We start from the raw sequence: 22,435 nt of genomic DNA on the forward strand, positions 1-22,435 counted from the left end.
TTGGTAGACTGACACAAGCATATGCACCACCACCCCACAGAAACAGTTTAACCGTTACGCGTGTGAAACATTATTTGGTGATGATAATCCCTTTGAAAACAACAACATATGATGAATATTTCAAACAAGTTCTATTAAACGATGACTGACAATACATGTAAAAATATTTGGTTGATGTTTCAACTCGTCTGAGTTTTGTATGCGTGCAATATAAGATCCGCAATCTTGTCTACTCCAATGAAATGCTTTGCCTGGGCGAATATAGTGGGGCCATCTTGTCTCATTAGAGCTGCGTCATGTTCCATCACCTGGGAAGGAAAGAAAAGGTTTATTAGTGATGGTCCAATGATCGATTATAATCGAAAATTAATCGGTTAGGCTCTGTCGGTGTGATAATCGATTATAGAAATTCATAATCGTTGTGTGTTTGTGAATGTGTGTTTTGTTTAACGACACCACTAGAGCACATTTATTTATTAATCATCGGCTACTGATGTCAAACATTTGGTAAATTTTACATACATGTAGTCTTAGAGAGGAAAACAGCTACTTTTTTCCATTGGTAGCAAGAGATCTGTTATGTGCACCATCTCACAGATAGGATAGCACATACCACAGCCTTTAAAATATCAGTCGTGGTGCACTGGCTGGAACGAGAAATAACCCAGGCCCACTGATTGATCCCAAACCGACTGCGCATCAAGCGAGCGCTTTACTACTGGCCTACGTCCTGCCCTTTGTGTGGGGAAATGTTAGCTGTTCCACAAGGTTAGTTTGGTGTTTGTTTCCATGTGAAAATAAACATGATATTAAATAATTATAAACGGTAAAAGTAGCGATTTGTGCTGTCTCTCCTGGTGAACACGACATAAGGTGCACAGTGCAAATTGATTATAACCGGTGATCGAAGAAGAAATTCCAACCAATTTCCATCACTACACTACACTATACTAAACTACACTACACAGTTTTATGTACATGTTTCTTCACTCCAGCCAGTGTACCACGACTGGTATATCAAAGGCCATGGTATGTGCTATCCTGTCTGGGATGGTGCATAAAAAAAAAGATACTTGATACTAATGCAAACAAATGTAGCAGGTTTCCTCTCTAAGACTATATGTCAAATTACTAAATGTTTGACATCCAATAGCTGATGATTAATAAATGAATATGCTCTAGTTGTGTCGTTAACAAAACCAACTTTAATATGTAGCTGGTCAATCCCAGGATGTTGTCATTTACTTGTACAGCAAAGCAATGTTCTTGATTAAGGATTGCCATACCTTAGTTATAAATAAAATTCAAGAAAGAGTAAAAGTGCTATTAAAACAATTTCCCTAATTCCACACTACAGGTGTGCTTGAACATTAAGTGACTATAATACTATATACAGGTATAATAACTGACACGACCTTATTTTCTATTTCCTCCTTTTCCTCTGGGCATCTTAGCAAACACCGACAAAGTATTAGTATATCCGGAGAGAGCAAGGAGTGTCCTTTTGTCTACCCGGAGAAGTCCCTATATAACATATTACCGTACACAAGTTCTTTTGTTGTCCCCTCTAGTTATTTCAGTGAGGTTCGGTCCTATATCAATAAGGTAGCATATTTAGTTCAGGCCTCCCAGGAAATATGGCAATTTGCATACCAAAATATAGGAGTTTTATAGGAATTTTGAGGTCAAATATAGGAGTTTTATAGGAAAATTTGAACCGATTATCATGATTATAGGCATTTTACACGGATTTCTAAAGACATTTACATGACTAATGGTATGTTCTTACCTTGCGTATGTACACAAGATGCCATCTACTACCTCAACAAATATATACCAAGGCTTGCCAGCAGTCCATGCCGATATCCAGGATACTTTGAAAGTTGGTGCATCTTGTATCAGTAATACATCCTCCTCGCCTCATCAGGTGAGCAGGATCTTGATTGGCACTTGATACAGATCTCCCACATTCAAAGCATCTTCTGAATTTCTAACAGGCTGGCTGCCTTTCATTGCAAATATAACCCAGTAACATATTTTATTCATCGGCATTTTGGCAAAGCAATTGAGGTAAATATAGGAAATACAAGAAATGAATCTCAATATAGGTCTTTTAAATGGATCCTATAAAAAAATAGGAAATAAATAGAGAAGGTCTGGGAGACCTGTTACTTATCAGTGTCATCAGGTGAAAAAATATTTTACTTGAAACAAATAAAAGAATAACCAACGGTATATGCATATTTGAATAACACAAACATATAATTACATGTGCACAATGTTTCTTGTTTTATTGGTTGTTGTTTTCATCTGTTGGTTACCTCACCTTCAAATCAGCTCCGACTGCCTGCGCCAGGTCAGTTTTGTTTATAACGAGTAAGTCACTCTGGGTAATGCCAGGTCCTCCTTTCCGGGGAATCTTGTCTCCACCTTTCGAAACAGAACAAAACTCACGTGAACGTCTCTTTAACATTTAATGAAAAACAAACAAGAAGAAGTAAACTATGGACACATGTATGGGGCAGTTTCTTTTTGCCATGTATACTAACATAGTTCATTTTATCATCCATTAAAGGTTTTTGTAGGAGATACCGCTGGCACTGTAATTTGATATATTTCCTGCGATATTCTCCGCATGAGATATCGCTTGTTATAATCTTGATTTGTAAAATTTTCATCACAAGACGTTATTTTGTTATGTCACTGTGTATGTTTCAGCGCTAAACCTATCATTAGTGACGTCACGCCACTGTCGTTCTGCTAGTTAACGAGTCTATCACTTTCAAATATAGTGACATTCAACCCACATTACTGACATTGTTTACAATTTTTGCAAATAAAAAGAATGATAATGGATGATAAAAAGAATACTCCCCTCGTGTCTTGTGATATCATAATTTATCAGCACTCGTTGGTAAAAGTATAAAAAGCCACGGCAAGCCTCGGGTTTCATACTTTTATCAACTCGTGCTGATAAATTATGATATCACAAGACACTTGGGGAGTATCCTCTATATACTTTAAAACCAAAATAAATATTGTTTATGCAACTCATTTTGAAGGAAATTATGATGTTCCAATGATCGATTATTATAAGCGATAATTATCATAATCGATTGTCGCGGGAAAACGGTAGCTACTGTGAAATCATTTATTTTGGGGGCTTAAACTTTTGTGGTTTTTCTAGAAAACAGATTTCCTTTAAGTACTTCAGTGGATAGATATGTACTTCAGTTAATAGAAATGTACTTCAGTGGGTCGAAATGTACTTCAGTGGATGGAAATGTACTTCAGTGGATGGAAATGTACTTCAGTGGATGGAAATGTACTTCAGAGAATCGAAATGTATTTCAGAGGATCGAAATGTACTTCAGTGGGTCGAAATGTATTTCAGTGGATCGAAATGAAGTACCATAAATTCGTATTACATGTACACATGTATTATATTTCCGTTGTATTTTTAAATTCGTTGACTGTAGTAGTCCTGATTACACGAAAATTAGACCACAGTGAAAACAAAAAGTGATTTCACATTAATTGTTTCTACAGTTTAGACGATCGACTTGACATAAATCTGCCTAGGTTTTGACTTGTATGGATGCGTGGAAAAAACAACAGATACTGGATTTACTATTAAAAGTAAAATTAACTATTTGGAATGTCGGTCTATTTCAGTGAACACGACATTTGATGAATAATCCTAATAATTCAAATTGAAAACCCATGATCAGTCATAAAATTGCAAGCGATTCCCAGCTCTAGTAGAAAATATTTGTTTTAAATATTGTATGCTATTAATTTGTTTTCAAAGTTCGTCCAAACTCTCCGAAGGAAGGAAATGGTCTATTTAACGAAGGCACTCAACACATTTTATTTACGGTTATATGGCGTCGGACACATGGTTAAGGACCACACAGATATCGAGAGAGGAAATCCGCTGTCGCCACTTCATGGGCTACTCTTTTCGATTAGCAGCAAGGGATCTTTTATATGCACCATCCCACATACATGGTAGCACATACCACGGCCTTTGATATACCAGTTGTGGTGCACTGGCTGGAACGAGAAATAGCCCAATGAGCCCACTGACGGAAACTCTACGAAGTCCAGAAATAAGTACCAGTGAGATAGTGATTATTAAAGGGATTATTCTGAGTGTTCAGCCCCAGCACCACTTTCGTCCCCCCCCCCCCCCCCCCATACACTTACAAAATAAACACATATCTTGCTCTTTTTTTCTGTTTTTCAAAACTCTTTCTTACCTTAACATGAATTAAATGTTATGCATTATACGGATTAAATGCCTGTACATTCGCAAGGACCTTTGACAGAATTATTTCAAATTTTGTTTGTCCGTTGCAAGAAATAATAAATTCGTACGTACAAAATTATTTTAGACAAAAATAGAGATTGAGATAATATTACAAAACATTACGATGTCCAGGAATTGATTGGTTTTAAAGGTATTCTTATTCTAAGCACGAAAATCATGTAAAAATATTTTATTTGCTAAAAAAAAAAAAAAAAAAAATTGTATTATAAACAACTTATTAATTTGATTATAAAAGTTTAACAAACGCCATCAATATGCCAATATAGACAACAGGCGATTTAAAAGAAAACAAATACTGATTTATGTGCAGTGGCCGTGAGGTTACGATTAAGGAATGTTGAATGCCATGAAAATTGATTCACCAAGTTCAAACCCTGCCAGTTGTCATTTGAGCTAGTTTGCTTACGACTGTCACAATGACGTCATCCTGACGCAATTTTTGTGTTTTGATTGATCAGATGATAAATTCAACTCAGCTGATAACTCACGTAGCCCGCAAATGGTGACATTTTACCACGCGAGGCAAAACATATAAAAAAAACAATAGATATTTTGCCCACGACCACGAGAGACGAAAAGCTATCTCGCACACGAAGGCAAAACGTCTTAAGTAGCCTTCTATACGTGTGCGGTAGGCTTTACCTGCAACGTCAATGACGTAAATGATGTAGTCTGCCAATTCTCGGCTGAAATTGGCGGCCAGGTTGTCTCCCCCTGATTCAATAAACACAATCTGTGGTTTAAATGTCTTAGTGAGATCTTTAACCTCCTCCATGTTTAGTGAGTAATCCTGTGAATGAAAAAACATCGTTATTACCAGGCGCGTAATAACATCACCTTTCGTCCGTTTACCGCTAGCCTAAAAAAATAAATAACATGCTTAAAGGGACATTCCTGTTTTTGCTGCATTGTAAGATGTTTCCGACCAATAAAATATTTCTACGATTAAACTTACATATTTAATATATTTTCTTGTTTAGAATATTAGTGTCTGTATATTCAATGTGTTTCTGGTCGTCTTAATATTTGTAAGAAGCCCAAACTAGATTTTGTCTTCAAATACTTTCGTACGTACGAAAAAAAAACCTAGTACAAAAAAAACACCTAGTATAAACACGATCAGAAACACGTTTAATAAACGGCCACTAATATTTTATGCAGAAAAATATATTTGATATGTAATTACAATCGTTAAAAAGTCTTTGTTAGTCAATAACGTCTTAAAAATTGTAGCAAACTCAGGAATGTCCCTTTAATTTCCCCACTATAATATCTGCGTGCATATTTCAGAAATACCCCACTATCTGCGTGCATAATTCCCCACTATCTGCGTGCATAATTCCCCACTATCTGCGTGCATAATTCCCCACTATCTGCGTGCATATTTCAGAAAAATCCCCGCTATCTGCGTGCATAATTCGGAAATTCCCCGCTATCTGCGTGCATATTTCAGAAATTCCACACTATCTGCGTGCATATTTCAGAAATTCCACACTATCTGCGTGCATATTACAGAAAATTCCCCACTATATGTGTGCATATTTCCCCACTATATGTGTGCATATTTCCCCACTATCTGCGTGCATATTTCCCTACTATCTGTGTGCATATTTCCCCACTATCTACGTGTATATGTTCTCCATTATCTACATACATATTTTCACACTATCTACATGTATATTTCCCACACTAGGAGCATATATCCACACTGTGTTGTTGTATATTTCCCCCACTATCTACATGTGTATTTCCCACACTAGGAGCATATATCCACACTGTGTTGTTGTATATTTCCCCCACTATCTACATGTGTATTTCCCACACTACGAGCATATATCCACACTGTGTTGTTGTATATTTCCCCCACTATCTACATGTGTATTTCCCACACTAGGAGCATATATCCACACTGTGTTGTTGTATATTTCCCCCACTATCTACATGTGTATTTCCCACACTACGAGCATATATCCACACTGTGTTGTTGTATATTTCCCCCACTATCTACATGTGTATTTCCCACACTAGGAGCATATATCCACACTGTGTTGTTGTATATTTCCCCCACTATCTACATGTGTATTTCCCACACTAGGAGCATATATCCACACTGTGTTGTTGTATATTTCCCCCACTATCTACATGTGTATTTCCCACACTAGGAGCATATATCCACACTGTGTTGTTGTATATTTCCCCCACTATCTACATGTGTATTTCCCACACTAGGAGCATATATCCACACTGTGTTGTTGTATATTTCCCCCACTATCTACATGTGTATTTCCCACACTAGGAGCAATTATCCACACTGTGTTGTTGTATATTTCCCCCACTATCTACATGTGTATTTTTCCATTATCTACATGCATATTTGCCTATAGTCCCCCACAACCTACATGCATTTTTCTGCTATCAGGAAGGAAATGTTTTATTTTACGACGCTCTCAACACATTTTATTTACGGTTATATGGCTTCAGACATATAGTTAGGGACCACACAGATATATAGAGAGAGGAAACCTGCTGTCGCCATTTCATGGGCTACTCTTTTCGATTAGCAGCAAGGGATCTTTTAAACAGGATAGTACATACAACAGCCTTTGTTACACCAGATGTGGAGCACTGGCTGGAATGAGAAATAGCCCAATGGGTCCACCGACGGGGATCGATCCCAGAACGACCGCGCATCAAGCGAACGCTCTACTACTGGGTTACGTCCCGCCCTTCTGCTATCAAAGTATCTATATACATATTTCCCCAAGTGCTGTCTATATATTTAATGATTCGTACTACGACTCGTAAGTTATCATAGTGCTGTTGGATTCATTTTACTTGATTTGCCTAATCGTGATATACCAGGTCTTAACAGTTAAAGTAGTTTGTTTTGTTTAACGATACCACTAGAGCATATTGATTTATTAATCATCGGCCACAGGAGGTCAAGTATTTGGGAATTTTAAGATATATAGAGGATATTATATGAGTGTTCATGACAAGACGATGTTTACGACACGAGTGCCTAAATTATCATATTTCCCGAGCGAGAGCGAAGGAAATGTGATAATTTAGGCACGAATGTCGTAAACATCGTCTGTCATGGACACGAATGTAATATTCTGTTTATTACCGTAGAACTGTACTGCTAAATGAACATTCCAGTCATTTTTTTACAAAATAACGTTTCCTTTAACGGCGGAGTAATGTTTGTTCATTACTGTCTTGAAAAACCAAATCATAACCCGTTCTAAAGTGACGTCATATTTATACGCCCATAAGTAAAAGAGTACACATGTATCAACAGCTGTAAATTGTAAAACATGTTTATACCAAAAAGCAAACATATACACAGTAATTGAATTAATTAGTAACGAGTTAAATGTATTAAGTAATAACCAGTAAACAGTAAATGTTGTGGTTCGTGACAAGCTTCCACTCGTAGTGAAAATGTATGAATGAAGAAAGTAGTATCTGGGGAATGTCGTGTCAGCCAATCAGAAATAAATGTACTCTTACAACAGCCAATCGTTAAACGACAATGCCAGGAGGACATACGATTTAGTTATGACATACGAGGGAAATCGTACGATAAATATGACCCTCGTTATGCTGTACCTCGTAGGTAATAAATAATCTTAGAAAGGACAGCTGTTACATTTTCCCATTCTGGTCAGGTCAGGTCAGGTCAGGTCAGTGTTTAACGTGCACATTCAGAACAAGATGTTGTACGAAGCAAGCTCTTGCATCCAAGACAGGAATGGGGGCTGGGGGGGGGGGGGGGGGGGGGGACTCTCACTTACGAATTCAGCACTGGAGAAGCGCGGAAGACCGGTTGTTGTGACCGAGGTAAGGGCGAAAGAGGCGACAGTAAAAGTTTGAAATTTCTCAGGAGAATTAAGCCAAAAAGTGGTAGTAATTTTTGTTTGCGTTATGTCGGAAACATTCTGGTGATTGAACCCTAATCTTGAACGGTTCAGCCGAAAGTTAAATGGGTGTCGGATTTTTTTAATTTAAGCCTAAACGTACCGACCTATACGAAACTGGGAATAGCCTAAAATGCTAGGGGTGGCGCTCAGGTGTCAAAGCTGGCGAAGTGACGCAGCTCCCGTTGGTATCTGCTGACGATGTCCCTGTAGTGCTGCGCGAACACCCTGCGCCGCATGCCGTGGGTCTGACGGTGTGTGGTGATTTCCCCCACGTATGCCTGACTGTAGACCCCGTCATGTTGCATCGTCAGCATGGTACTCTGGTCTCTCGTACGGGATTCTACGGTATTGATGTGAAAGCTGTCTCGCTGTCTGTCGTACCGGTGCGGAAACACCACCACCCACCACCCTGGTCGGTGTGGTGGGCAACTGCTCCAGTGTTGGAGCATACACGACCAGGGGCTTCGACCCTGTCTGGTTGACAGAGAGCTGGTCGGTGTCCCTCTGCGCTGGGTCGTGCGGTTCGATCCCTTCCAACGGCGCCATAAGATTGGCCCTTATAAGGGCCGGCAGGTGGGGGTGTCGGACCGTTGGCACGAGTATTAGGGCTGATCGGCGGGTCCACTTCTATCTGACGCAGACTTGCCTGTCTGCGTAGAGGGCGGCGAAGGGACTGCCACCGGCTTTGATCCCCCCCCCCCCCCTCCGTGCCGTTCCTGTTCTCTTCTTCCTTTTTTGTCTCCGTCGCCTCTTGGTTGCTGGTTGAATCTGGCTTCAGTAGACGAGTGTGACGTAGGCCTTTCCTCCCTTTTGTGACATCTAGTATTCAGTCGGCGTACCAAACATCTGGATTATCGCCCCCAGTAGTGGGGGGAGATCGACAGTGCAAGGTGCGACTTCTAGCTGCTAAGCGGCAAAGGTCATCTTCGGCTGAGAGCTGGAGTCGCAATTTGCTTTTGGATTTTTTTTTTTTTTTTTCTCCATTAGGGATCTTTTATAAGCACCATCCCACAGGCAGGATAGCCAATGTTAAAAGTCTTTAAAATGGTATGTTCAGAAGAATGGCTCAAATAGGTATTTCAGTCCCCTTTTTGCGCCTCAGACACATTAATTAGACAGTAATTTGTCTCAATCCTCGCTCAAATATTTCCTGAATATATGTGAAACACGCTGAAAAAAACCCTAATGTCCTTGGACTGAGCACAGAAAAATAATCCTCAAATTTCCAAATTAATTAGCACAAAATGTGGCCGAAAATTGGGACATTAGAAATGACCATTATTTTAATGTTGGTTTTGACTGAATCTGTCATCCAAGTCAGGGTCCCGTATGTAACCAGTGATGTCCACTTCAAATTACGTTCAAATTACGTTCGGAACCAGATAATTCTAGCACACGCAAGAAGGAATTCATTTTGCTATAGGGTTCAATTTGTCGAAGCACCGCCACGAGCTTCTTTTCAAGATGCTCGTTAGAGAAATAAACATTTAAAACACACCGATTGTTTGTGACGTCGAGAGCGGGGGGAAGACGAAATTAGCTCAGTCGGTTGAGTGCTCGCTTGAGGTGCTTGTGTCGCAGGATCGAACCACCTCGGTGGATCAATTCAACTGATTGGGGTTTTTTCTTGTTCCAACCAGTGTACCACAACTGGTCAAAGGTCGTGGTATGTGTTTCCCTGTCTGTGGGAAAGTGCATGTAAAAGATCCTTTGCTGCTTATGGAAAAATGTAGCGGGTTTCCTCTGATGACTACCAGTCATAATTACCAAATGTTTGACATCCAATAGTCGATGATTAAATAATCAATGTGCTCTAGTGGTGTCGTTAAACAAAAAGTAAACTTTAATTTGTGACGTCGGGGTTGTATTTCGAAAATCACGTCTACGAATGTTTATTTTAAGTCAACCTGAACGATTTCCGACCTTGTACTAAATACGTCACCGCGTGACCTAGTAATGCTAAAAAAAATATATATATATATAGTTCGTTCTGGTTTAGTGCCTATGTCACACTTTGAGATACAATTTTCAAAGAAGGACCCATTTAGTATGTTAATCAGAGCAAGTTCTTCTGAAGGACACCCTACTCAAATTTCTATTTGGTTCAACGTCCGCCTGGAAAACGATACAGCCTGAACTATATTTTAGTTCTTTTATCCACTTAAATACTAAGTATATATATATACTTCTTTAGTTGCATACTTTTTTTTTTTTTTCTTTTTTTTTTTTCTTTTTTTTTTATTTTTTTTTTTTTATCCTAATAAACGAATTGGCTGTGGTCATGTTTTTACGGGGTGAAATATCAGTTTGATTCAAATGATATGGCAGGTGCCTCCATACAAAAAAAAGAAGCAAACAAAAAGCATACAAAAAGACCAAACTAATGGCAAAACAGAATACAGAACAGAGAATAGATCATTTCCATTGAAATAAAAATGGATATATTATCAATATCCTGATTAATTAAGACACAAGGAACACAATAATTAAAAAGACATGACCAATAAAATAGAGGATATTGGTAGTTAAAGATTTAATCGTCATTGATATAACAATATCGTTAGGCGCGGATCCAGGATTCTTTAACAGAGGGGGCCCCAAACGCATTGTTGTTTTGGAAAATAGAATTTGAAGGTTCTTGACAAGTGGACAGGATAAGTTTGCATTTTTTAATTAAAAAATAGGGGAGGAGGGGGGGGGGGGAGGTTCGGGCTACATGGGATACTTTTACGTTGAACTCACCTCACGTATCGCGGCATGAGGACACCCCCCTGTCTCCACCGCTTTCATCCGTTCCTCCGGCAAAGCTTTGTTTCTAACGAGAAACTCCCAGTCCTCTCTGAAAACAACAAAAGGAATATTTATTTAACAACACAATTCACAGCCAAATACAGAGGGGGTAAGGGGAGTTGTCTTTCGTAGAAAAAGGAAACACGAAGGAATATTTAATTTTAACAACACCAGTCACAGCCAAATACAGAGGGGGTAAGGGGAGTTGTCCCTCGTAGAAAAAGGAATACCAAGGCATATTTAATTTTAACAACACCAGTCACAGCCAAATACAGAGGAGGTAAGGGGAGTTGTCCCTCGTAGAAAAAGGAATACCAAGGCATATTTAATTTTAACAACACCAGTCACAGCCAAATACAGAGGCGGTAAGGAGAGTTGTCCGTCGTAGAAAAAGGAATACCAAGGAATATTTAATTTTAACAACACCAATCACAGCCAAATACAGAGTGGGTAAGGGGAGTTGTCTCTCGTAGAAAAAGGAAATACCAAGGAATATTTAATTTTAACAACACCAGTCACAGCCAAATACAGAGGGGGTAAGGGGAGTTGTCTCTCGTAGAAAAAGAGATACCAAGGTATATTTAATTTTAACAACACCAATCACAGCCAAATACAGAGGGGGCAAGGGGAGTTGTCGCTCGTAGAAAAAGGAATACCAAGGAATATTTAATTTTAAAAACACCAGTCACATACCCAGGGTCATATCCAGAGGGGGTAAGGGGAGTTGTCTCTTGCAGAAAAAGTAAATACGTATGTGGAAAAGACCCACTAATTATTTTTTCCTTTTTTATGTTTTACCCACCCTCTAGTTATTTCAAGGTGGTATGACCCAATCAACCCGACCCTACTCCTGCGTATGTGTTCACTAAAGCAGTAACGATGATACTGTTACACATTATGACACAGGCTGTGAATTATAAAAAGTGTGACATCTTCTGTTTCATCTACCTGTAAAAAACATAGGGTGTTAAATGTAATTTAATAGACTGGTAAAATACCTTTGTTGGTATCACTGTTTTGCATGCGCAGAAAAAATTGTAGTGCACGTTTCGTTACATTTATACAACACACATGTATTATGTTTCATTGGGAATAGATATTTTATTTTCAGGGATAAGCACAATGAGGGCAGTAGGTGAGTGTCTCTGTCCAATTAAAGGGACAGTCCTGAGTTTACAACTCTTGTAAAATGTTCCCGACCAAAAGAGCCTTTTCGATGACATATCATATACATTAAATACATTTTTGTATTTAAAATGTCAGTGTCTGTATTTACAAGTTGTGTGTTGTTGTCCTAGTGCTTGTAGTAGCCCAAACCGGATTTTACCTCCCAATAATTTAAAGGGACATTCCTGAGTTTGCTGCATTGTAACATGTTTCCGACTAATAAAATATTTCTACGATTAAACTTACATGTTAAATATATTTTCTTGTTTAGAATATCAGTGTCTGTATATTCAATGTGTTTCTGATCGTCTTAATATTTGTAAGAAGCCCAAACTGGATTTCTTCAAATAATTTCGTACGTACGAAAAAAATTATTTTAGGAAATAAAACGAAATTTCACCCAATACAAATATTAGAACGATCAGAAACATATTTAATATACAGCCACTAATATTTTATGCAGGAAAATATATTTGATATTTAATTACAATCGTTAAAAAGTCTCTGTTAATCGATAACATCTTAAACATTACAGCAAACTCAGGAATGTCCCTTTAAATTAAAAACTGAGTGCTAAAAAATTCGTATATGATCGAAAAACCATTCGATATACAGACACTGGTGTTCTAACAAAGAAAATGTATTTAGTATGAAATAGTAGTCGCCAACAAGACTCTGTTATCACAAACATCTTAAAACTTAGGACAGTCCCTTTAAGCTGCATGCACACATAAGCGTACGAGACAAGGGGCAGGGTGGGAGACAACTGCCCCCTCCCCGCCCCTTCAGAGCTGGAGCAAATCCTCAAATTCGGGCAAACAATATAGAGATATTCAGGCAAAATGAGCTTGTCTTAAATCTTTTGACCATGTATTTCCATCATCCTACCCACAACATTAATTGTAATCATTAGTTGTAATCCTTGTAAAAAAAAGGACGGTGCGGTTGCGAACAAGCTTCATTCTGTCAAGGCAGTCCTGGGGAGTGGCAGTCATCTTACAGGCGGTGCAGGACGGATGAAGTACATATTTGACGCATTCATTTATTTTAAAGAAGAACCCTCCCCCTCAGTGTGAACATTGTCAGTGTACGCTGACTGTGCACCACATTTTGGTGGAGTGTGATCATCTCAAGCCGACGAGAAATGATATATTTGGCAAGAGAAATGTGTTGGAATCTTTTAAATTCCATCCAGAATTAATTGTAAAGTTTTTAAAACACTTTGACTTCTATACAAAGTTTTAAAGGGACATTCCCGAGTTTGCTGCAATTTTTAAGATATTATCGACTAACAAAGACTTTTTAACGATTGTAATTACATATCAAATACATTTTTGTGCATAAAATATTAGTGTCTGTATATTAAGCGTTTCTGATCGTTCTAATATTTGTACTAGGTTAATTTTCAATTTATTTCCTAAAATATTATTTTTTCGTACGTATGAAATTATTTGAAGACAAAATCCAGTTTGGGCTTCTTATAAATATTAAGACGACCAGAAACACAATGAATATACAGACACTGATATTCTAAACAAGAAAATATGTTTAATGTGTAAGTTTAATCGTAGAAATATTTTATTTGTTGGGAACATCTTACAATGCAGCAAACTCGGGAATGTCCCTTTAAAATGTATTGTATTATACTTTTCGCCCACAGCTCCTTACACTGTGGTTTTACATATATATATATCTAAATAATATTTTCATATACTTACCATTTGTGACACCCAATAGCCGATGTGTATTTTTGTGCTGGGGTGTCGTTAAACATTAATTAATTAATTCATTCATTCATTCATTCCTTGTAAAACAAATGCAGTGATTCGTTTGTAACCCTATATAGCCGTGTGGCAGTAATACTAATATGACTAAATGTTGTTATCCAGATTTTGGCATTTTCGTTTAATTCAGAAGGAACAAGGAAATGGTTTATTTAACGACGCACTCAACACATTTTATTTACGGTTATATGGCGTCGGACATATGGTTAAGGACTACACAAATACTGAGGGAGGAAACCCGCTGTTGCCACTTCATGGGATACTCTTTCCGATTAGCAGCAAGGGATCTTTTATACGCACCATCCCATAGACAGGATAGCACATACCACGGTCTTCGATGTACCAGTCGTGGTGCACTGGCTGGAGCGAGAAATAGCCCAATGACCGCCTGAGAACGTACGTCTGCCTATGTATACATATCTCCCAGGATAACCCATCACCTCAACAGGAACTGTGTCACGGACAGCAGGGACAGAATGGGGGTAGGTATGAAGGGGACGAAATTTGAAGCAGCCAGTTAGTAAGAGCCAGTAACTCACCTAGTGAAAATGTCGTTGGTAACAACGCAGACTCCGTAGTTGTTTCGTAACTGTTCACAAAGAGCTAACACAAGGGCGGTCTTCCCCGACCCCACCGGGCCACCAATCCCCACCGTGAAGGCTCGCTGTAAAAAACCACATACAGTATCTTTCGTTTATTTCCGTTAAAGGGACATTCCTGAGTTTGCTGCAATTTTTAAGATGTTATCGACTAACAGAGACTTTTTGATGACTGTAATTACATATCAATTATATTTTTCTGCATAAAATATTAGTGGCTGTATATTAAACGTGTTTCTGATCGTTCTAATATTTGTGCTACGTTAAATTTCATTTTATTTCCTAAAAAATGATTTTTTCGTACGTACGAAATTATTTTAAGACAAAATCCAGTTTGGGCTTCTTACAAATATTGAAACGACCAGAAACACATTGAATATACAGACACTGATATTCTAAACAAGAAATATATATTTAATATGTAAGTTTAATCGTAGAAATATTTTATTAGTCGGAAACATCTTACAATGCTGCAAACTCGGGAATGTCCCTTTAAATATACCACTAGAGAACATTGATTTATTAACCATCAGCTATTGGATGTCATGATGATTATAGAACTTAGTGCATGTACAGATATTTCCTTTCGGTTTCCACGCTAATGCTTATGCATAGCTTCTGTACTCTGACTTCAGTGGACTTGGTTTGAGTTTGGAGTTTTCCTTCTCCTAGGAGAGTTTCCTTACTAGGATTCTGAGCCTCTCCAGCCCAGTTTTGATTTTGGAATTTGCTTCTCCTAGACAGTTGTCTTTCTTGACTCACGCCCTCTGTCTGTCCGGTCCATATTAGTCTAGTCGCTGGACTGGTCAAAGGGTATTTGCTGGACTGGTCAAAGGGTATTTATATATATATATATATATATATATATATATATATATATATATAATTTGTAATTTATTTATGGAATTCACCTTTGTATGTAAAATTTAGCACGACGTATGTTCGGTAGTCGATTGGACTACCGAGCGCAAAATGATCTTTGAGACGTGCGGCATCCAGTAGGTATAAAGTTGGCAGTTGGCAGTGCGGATCAAAAGAGCAGAAGTGATCAGAATGCTGAGAAACTGTTTAATACGGCCTTATGTGTTGTATTATTGAATACCAAGTGCTCCCTTGTTTATTTATTTCAGTATACACTATGAACAGTATGAACTGGTTACGGCTTATTATACATGTATATAAACTAGGGAGTGGAAACACCGGTATGACGTCATCTGAGTAAGGTAGATAAATATACAATCTTAACAGAGACTTAAACACACGCACGCACACACATACATGCGCTCATACACGCGTACGCGCACATACAAACACAATATCGTTGTCTAGGAAATGGTAATATCTCGAAGGCAAACCCACTGCGTAAATAACTCGACAAACCCTATATACATACATGATTCCAGTCAGTTCTGTACAATGGCTGCTCCCTGGCAGTGTAGAGTCCCGGGTCATCTAACACCTCGTGGGTGTGACCATGTTCGTGGGCGTGGTCATGTCCAGCGCCATGTTGGTGTGTATGTGCGCCGTGGGGTGCGCCGATGTTACCAACTGGAAGTGAACATGTGTCCAAGAGAACAAAATATATTATGAACAACGTTTGACAGGGTTGTTTTAAGGATCCGCTGGGCCTGTAGCGCAAATACCAACGGTACCCCCTTCCCAGGATATATAGTTTGCAACCCCCTCGGAGAGAGGGTAAAAATTACCTGGGGAAAATAAATGTACACATCGCCGCGGGGCCCCCTGAAGCGCGGGGACTCTAGCACGTGCTACATGTGCTACTAGGATAAACCGGCTCTGACGTTTGATATATATATATATTGTTGCAGACGTCCAAGGGTATATACCACCAAATGAAATCACAGAGTTGACAATAATGGCATATGTGGCCGACATATACACCATGTATGTATATAAACACTACGTTGAGAGAGAGAGAGAGAGAGAGAGAGAGAGAGAGAGAGAGAGAGAGAGAGAGAGAGAGACAGAGAGAGAGAGAGACAGAGAGAGAGAGAGAGAGAGACAGAGAGAGAGACAGAGACAGAGACAGAGAGAGAGAGAGAGAGAGACAGAGAGAGACAGAGAGAGACAGAGAGGGAGACAGAGACAGAAAGAGAGACAGAGAGAGAGACAGAGATAGAGAGAGAGAAAGAGAGACAGCGAGAGAGAGAGAGAGAGAGAGAGAGAGAGAGACAGAGAGAGAGACAGAGACAGAGAGAGAGAGACAGACAGAGAGAGAGAGACACACAGAGAGAGGGAGAGACAGAAAGAGAGACAGAGACAGAGAGAGACAGAGAGAGAGACAGAGACAGAGAGAGACAGAGAGACAGAGAGAGACAGAGAGGGACAGAGAGGGAGACAGAGACAGAAAGAGAGACAGAGAGAGAGACAGAGATAGAGAGAGAGAAGAGAGAGACAGCGAGAGAGAGAGAGAGAGAGAGAGAGAGAGAGAGAGAGAGAGAGAGAGAGAGAGAGAGAGAGACTAACCTTCAAGTTGTTTACCTATACTAACCGTCATAAACTCAGACAGGTTATTGTTTAACTACACTAACCCTCCATACATCCAGACACATTTTTCAACTACACTAACCATATATAAAGCCAGACACGTTGTTCAACTACACTAACCATTTATAAAACCAGACCCGTAGTTCAACTACATACACTTAGACAATAAATCCCACAAACCAAAACTACATTAACCCTGCACAGAGATAGACAAAACGATAGCTTACCCTTTATAAAGTTGCAGTTTTCTGATGCGTCCATGTCACAAGTGTTGTCCGGAGTTGACAAATCAATTTATAAAACTGGGGGGACAAATAAGTCACTTAATACATATATATACATACACGTACATACATTTGCATACCAAAAGAGACGGATGAAGGTTGTACCATATTTTGGTACAGAGCTATCTAGATTTTATTATTTTATAGAGACGAGTTAAAAATTTCAATAACAGTTGTTCAATACATGCACAAACTTAACTATAAATCAGGGGCGGATACAGGATTTTTAAAAGGGTGGGTTTAAAAATTATAAAAAAGTAAAGTAAAGTTTGTTTTATTTAACGACGCCACTAGAGCACATTGATTTAAAAATTATAAAAAGAGAAACTTTGAGTTTGCCGATAGCAAACAAATCGAGTTCCTAAAGTGAGTAAAATATCTACCGGGGTCTGGAGGAATGCTCCCTCCCCCCCCCCCCCCCCCCCCCCGCCCGAAACTTTTCAAATATAGATGCCTAGGGACTTGTTTTCAAGGCAATATAGTGTTGTTTTGCCACTGTTCTGTTTGGAACATTTTGTGTGATAATTTGTGAATGTTTTCCAATTGTACAATATATAATATGATTTAATGGGAACTTGAACGCAATAACTTAGAAAAGTCACTTTAATTGATTGTGATACCTCCGGTGGCGTAGCCAGGGATGGGATTGGGGACGATGTGGTCATATACATGTGTAGTTATAAACAACAAAACGTTTTGCAACAGTAACCTTAAAGCAGTTATAAAACATAAACAGAGGTAGAATGTTAGGGCAAGGCGATTTTGGTCTGGGTTTGAGAAATTGTTTAGGAATACCAAAACAATTAGACAGCGCACCAAAGCCAACATTTCTTTCAACATTTCTACATGTTGATCATATGTGGTGATCAAATTTATATATATATATATATATATATATAAAAAAAAAAAAAAAAAAAAAAAAAAAAAAACCCAACCAACCCAACATACTGGCATTGTCTTTGTTCTTTGATTTATGAAATCAACATATAATATGTAGGTGTGGGACAGCTTATATAACAGGGTTTTTCTTCACAACTGAAGAGGGAAATAGAATGAAACGATAACGATGACCATATAGCAAATTACCTTCATACCAAATGATATGTCATGTAATTAATAATATTATTAACTGATAATAAAAGATAACTAACACAATAAAACTACAAATATGTATTTATTTTAATATAAATTTTGAAAATTTCATCTTAATTTGGTGACAGGTACATCTTCAGCAAAAGGTGCTAACCTGTTAACATGAATTTCCATCATTCTACCAACATAATTAGTTGTAATCCATGTATTAATGCGTAGTGATTAGTTTGTACCCCTATAATAGCTGTTTGGCAGTAATGCTAATATGAATAAATGTTGTTATCCAGATCGGGGATTTTCGTTTTAATTCGGGAAAATACCAGCCTGCCCCTCTACAAAAATGGAAGGTTAAATCTGTAGGCCTATCTCGCCTTTTTTTCTTCCATTGTTAAGACGAGACAAAAACGAAAGCATGTTATTATGAGACCGCAGTCTGTGAAAGACGTTTATTGCTTTCAAACCGGTGGTAACCGATCAACTTCCAATACTTCTCATTTTCCTGCAGTTCACACATCATAAAAGTGTTGGTGTTTTTTTTACTAATTTAGTAAATAACTATATTTATCTCAGGTGCTTTGTGGTTCGTTCACCTCGTTCGCCTGGTGAACAATTATTGTGTGAAGGGGTGGATATAATTATACAGTCGTGCTAAAACAAATCAAAAGGGTATCTTTTCTGAAAAGGGGTTTGAACACCCCGAACACCCCTACTGTATCATTTACTGATAAATACATCCATCCGACATCGATATTGTATATACTCCAAGGATCGTGTGCAGAGGGTAGGAGTGGGTGGGGTCAACCCTCCCCCAATATTTGTTTAATTATCTTCAGGATGAGCATAACTCGACACCCATAGAAACATCGCTTTCCACAATCTCCACACACCTTGCACTATTTCCTGTACATGTGCCTGCTAATGCAGAAATTAAACAATATCGCTGTAGTTATCCGTAAAACACTGTACTTGACTTTTCGGAGTGATTTTACGTTTGGGGACGGATGTGCACCCCCAGCACCCATATTTTAGATCTGCTTCATAACCACGTTGGTGGTCGTCGGGTTAGCTACGTTTCGTTGGAATTCTCCGTGGCGAATTCAATTCAATTCTTTATTCCGTTTTTAGGCCATAGTCCATTCACAGACAACAAAAGGTGACATTTGAAGGACCCGTTGTTCAACAATTCATATAGCAAACTAAATATTATTTAACTGCAATTAGTTTGTATATAGATTTTAGGAAGAATAACAATATTTGTATTTTCTAACAATTATTTTTGGTGTACATTATATCATATAGGTTTACAAATTAACTTATATCCCACTATTATAGTTTTGATTAATATAATTTATTCTCATATTTATTATTTTCCTTTATTACCATACCCCACCCTCACCCACATACACACTCTTTATCAACGTGTAGTCAGCTTATGATTGTTGAACAACTGGACCTTTGTGCAGGTGACATTATTCCAAAGTACCACTATATGAACATCATAGTTATAATCTTCTATGCATTTACATTACACACCAGATATGTAACTTACACCACTTCTTTCCTTTCTTAACTGTAGTGCTTTAGCTAAATAAATACCTAAATATTTTAGTGTATTTTCATTTCTTGTAGACATCAATTCATTAAAAGCATACAAGGATCTATTTGTCAAAAACTTTCTAGGTATATACATTTCCCTTAAAGTTTCATATAGTGGACAATTTATAACAAAATGGAATTCGTTTTCTACTTCTCTTTTATTACATAATTTACAAATCCTATCTCTTTTATTTAAACCTATATTTCTATCTTCGTCCACCGCTAGACCCACTCCTCCCATTCTAATCAGTGCTATATCCTTTTTAAACATGTCAAGTGCAGAAGATGTAAGATATAATTCAGGATCTAGATTTAATTTATATTTACAATATATATCATACCTACTACTAGAATTAATTTTCGTAATCCAGTGTTGTGTTTGAATATCTTTTACTTTTTGTTTGAATGTGGCTAAAAATAATGACTTATCCCCCACATCTTGAGATATCCACACATATTCAAAACCTAAAGAAAACATAATTTTCTTGCTAGCAGTAGCCCACGTATATCTTCCTGCATTATCTAAAGAATATAACATGTTGTAAGCTTTATGAGGATATCTGAAAGTTGGAATTGCGACGGGCATGAGATGTCGCTCGATGCGCGGTCGGTGTGGGGTCGATCCCCGTCGGTGGACCCATTGGGCTATTTCTCGTTCCAGCCAGTGCGCCACGACTGGTATATCAAAGGCCGTGGTATGTACTACCCTGTTTGTGGAATGGTGCATATAAAAGATCCCTTGCTGCTAATCGGAAAGAGTAGCCCATGAAGTGGCGACAGCGGGTTTCCTCTCTCAATATCTGTGTGGTCCTTAACCACATGTCTGATGCTATATAATCGTAAATAAAATGTGTTGAGTGCGTCGTTAAATAAAACATTTCTTTCTTTCAAGATGTCTTTATTACAAAGTTATACATATTTACATTCAGAATAGACGTACACTACAGCACTCGTCTATCAAAACCGCTCGCTCAATAGTCAACTGGAACCATGAAACAAAGTGTCACATTTAGAATTAAAGGCATATTGTTACAGATCACTGATCTATTAAATGGCTTAACAAGGTATTACCTAAACAAATATAAATTTGATTTGTCCCTAAATGTACTTTATTCAACCATCTATATAACCACAATACTCCACTTACTAATGATATTTTGTAAAAATTATTGAATTATGGCAGTGGTCCAATAATTCAAAAACTAATATTGCCAAGAGGGTTGACATGGATTTCACTCCATCATGGTTCAGTTATCGTGATGCGATAACTAGATTTGGTTTCCAAAAAATAATGTAATTATCATTTATTATCAGTTAGAGAAATAAGGTTCTTAAATCTGTGACAGTATGCCTTTAAGGACTCTACCACCACCAAAAGAAAGAAATATGAAGAAAAAAATGAAAAAAAAAACAAGAAAGAAAAGAAAAGAGAAAAACAAGACAAATAGCAAAGCAAACCAAAAAACGGTTTTAAATGTATTTCGGGATATAAAAATGTGAACATAAAAGAAAATATGCATATAACTTTTTTTAGACGATTATTGCCGGTAAAAAAAAAAGGTACGCCTATTTTTATGTTATATGTGGAACTTGGTAGAACGCCACTAAAAAAAAAAACTAATTATAGATCAAAGAATTATAGGATTCTGGGAACGTATAGTTAAAGGTAAATTTACAAAAAATCTCTCATTTACTTCTTAATTATATGATAAAAGACTACTGCAAACTGACACAGCTATAACTGGCTAGAAAACTTAATACACCATCCATAAAAATACAAACTGAGCATGTTAAATGAAGGCAATAAAAAAGTAAAGTTGTTTTATTTAACGACACCACTAGAGCACATTGAATTTTTTTTATCTTATCATCAGCTATTGGACGTTAAACATATGGTCATTCTGACACTGGTGGGGGTTTTTTTAGAGGAAACCCGCTGTCTCCACATAGGCTACTCTTTTACGATAGGCAGCAAGGGATCTTTTATTTGCGCTTCCCACAAGCAGGATAGTACAAACCATGGCCTTTGTTGAACCAGTTATGGATCACTGATCGGTGCAAGTGGTTTACACCTACCCATTGAGCCTTGCGGAGCACTCACTCGGGGTTTGGAGTCGGTATCTGGATTAAAAATCCCATGCCTCGACAGGGATCCGAACCCAGTGTACTTTAGTGGCGTCGTTAAATAAAACAAACTTTACTTTACTTTTCCTTTCTTTCTTAAGTGGTCAAATACTGGGGCCGTTGCCTGTAAACATGAACCAACGTTTAATACATAAATGTACTAGTCGACGTATGAATGTTTAAACATTAACACAAATTTAATGTTCAAGGTCGTTACAAACAAATTTGGAAT

The 22,435-nt window shown here is 37.9% G+C and overlaps 1 protein-coding gene across 2 annotated transcripts in view; it reads right to left on the reverse strand.

Moving 5' to 3' along the window:
* Positions 1–114: 114 nt before the first annotated feature.
* Positions 115–22,435, reverse strand: part of LOC121390619 (urease accessory protein UreG-like) — a 28,756-nt gene continuing 6,435 nt past the window's right edge. Inside the window, exons 2-8 of one of the 2 annotated variants that reach the window (XM_041522480.1) lie at positions 17,335–17,409; positions 15,993–16,147; positions 14,540–14,664; positions 11,002–11,098; positions 4,976–5,123; positions 2,327–2,430; positions 115–308 (exon numbers count right to left, since the gene is read on the reverse strand). In XM_041522480.1, coding sequence (XP_041378414.1) covers positions 180–308; positions 2,327–2,430; positions 4,976–5,123; positions 11,002–11,098; positions 14,540–14,664; positions 15,993–16,147; positions 17,335–17,368 — 792 coding nt within the window. In that variant the 5' untranslated portion in view covers positions 17,369–17,409 and the 3' untranslated portion in view covers positions 115–179. Of the gene's footprint in view, positions 309–2,269; positions 2,431–4,975; positions 5,124–11,001; positions 11,099–14,539; positions 14,665–15,992; positions 16,148–17,334; positions 17,410–22,435 lie in introns of both variants that reach the window. The other variant, XM_041522481.1, reaches the window with a different exon arrangement.

This window comes from Gigantopelta aegis, chromosome 15 (assembly GCF_016097555.1).
Source record: "Gigantopelta aegis isolate Gae_Host chromosome 15, Gae_host_genome, whole genome shotgun sequence".
Lineage (NCBI taxonomy): Eukaryota > Metazoa > Mollusca > Gastropoda > Neomphalida > Peltospiridae > Gigantopelta > Gigantopelta aegis.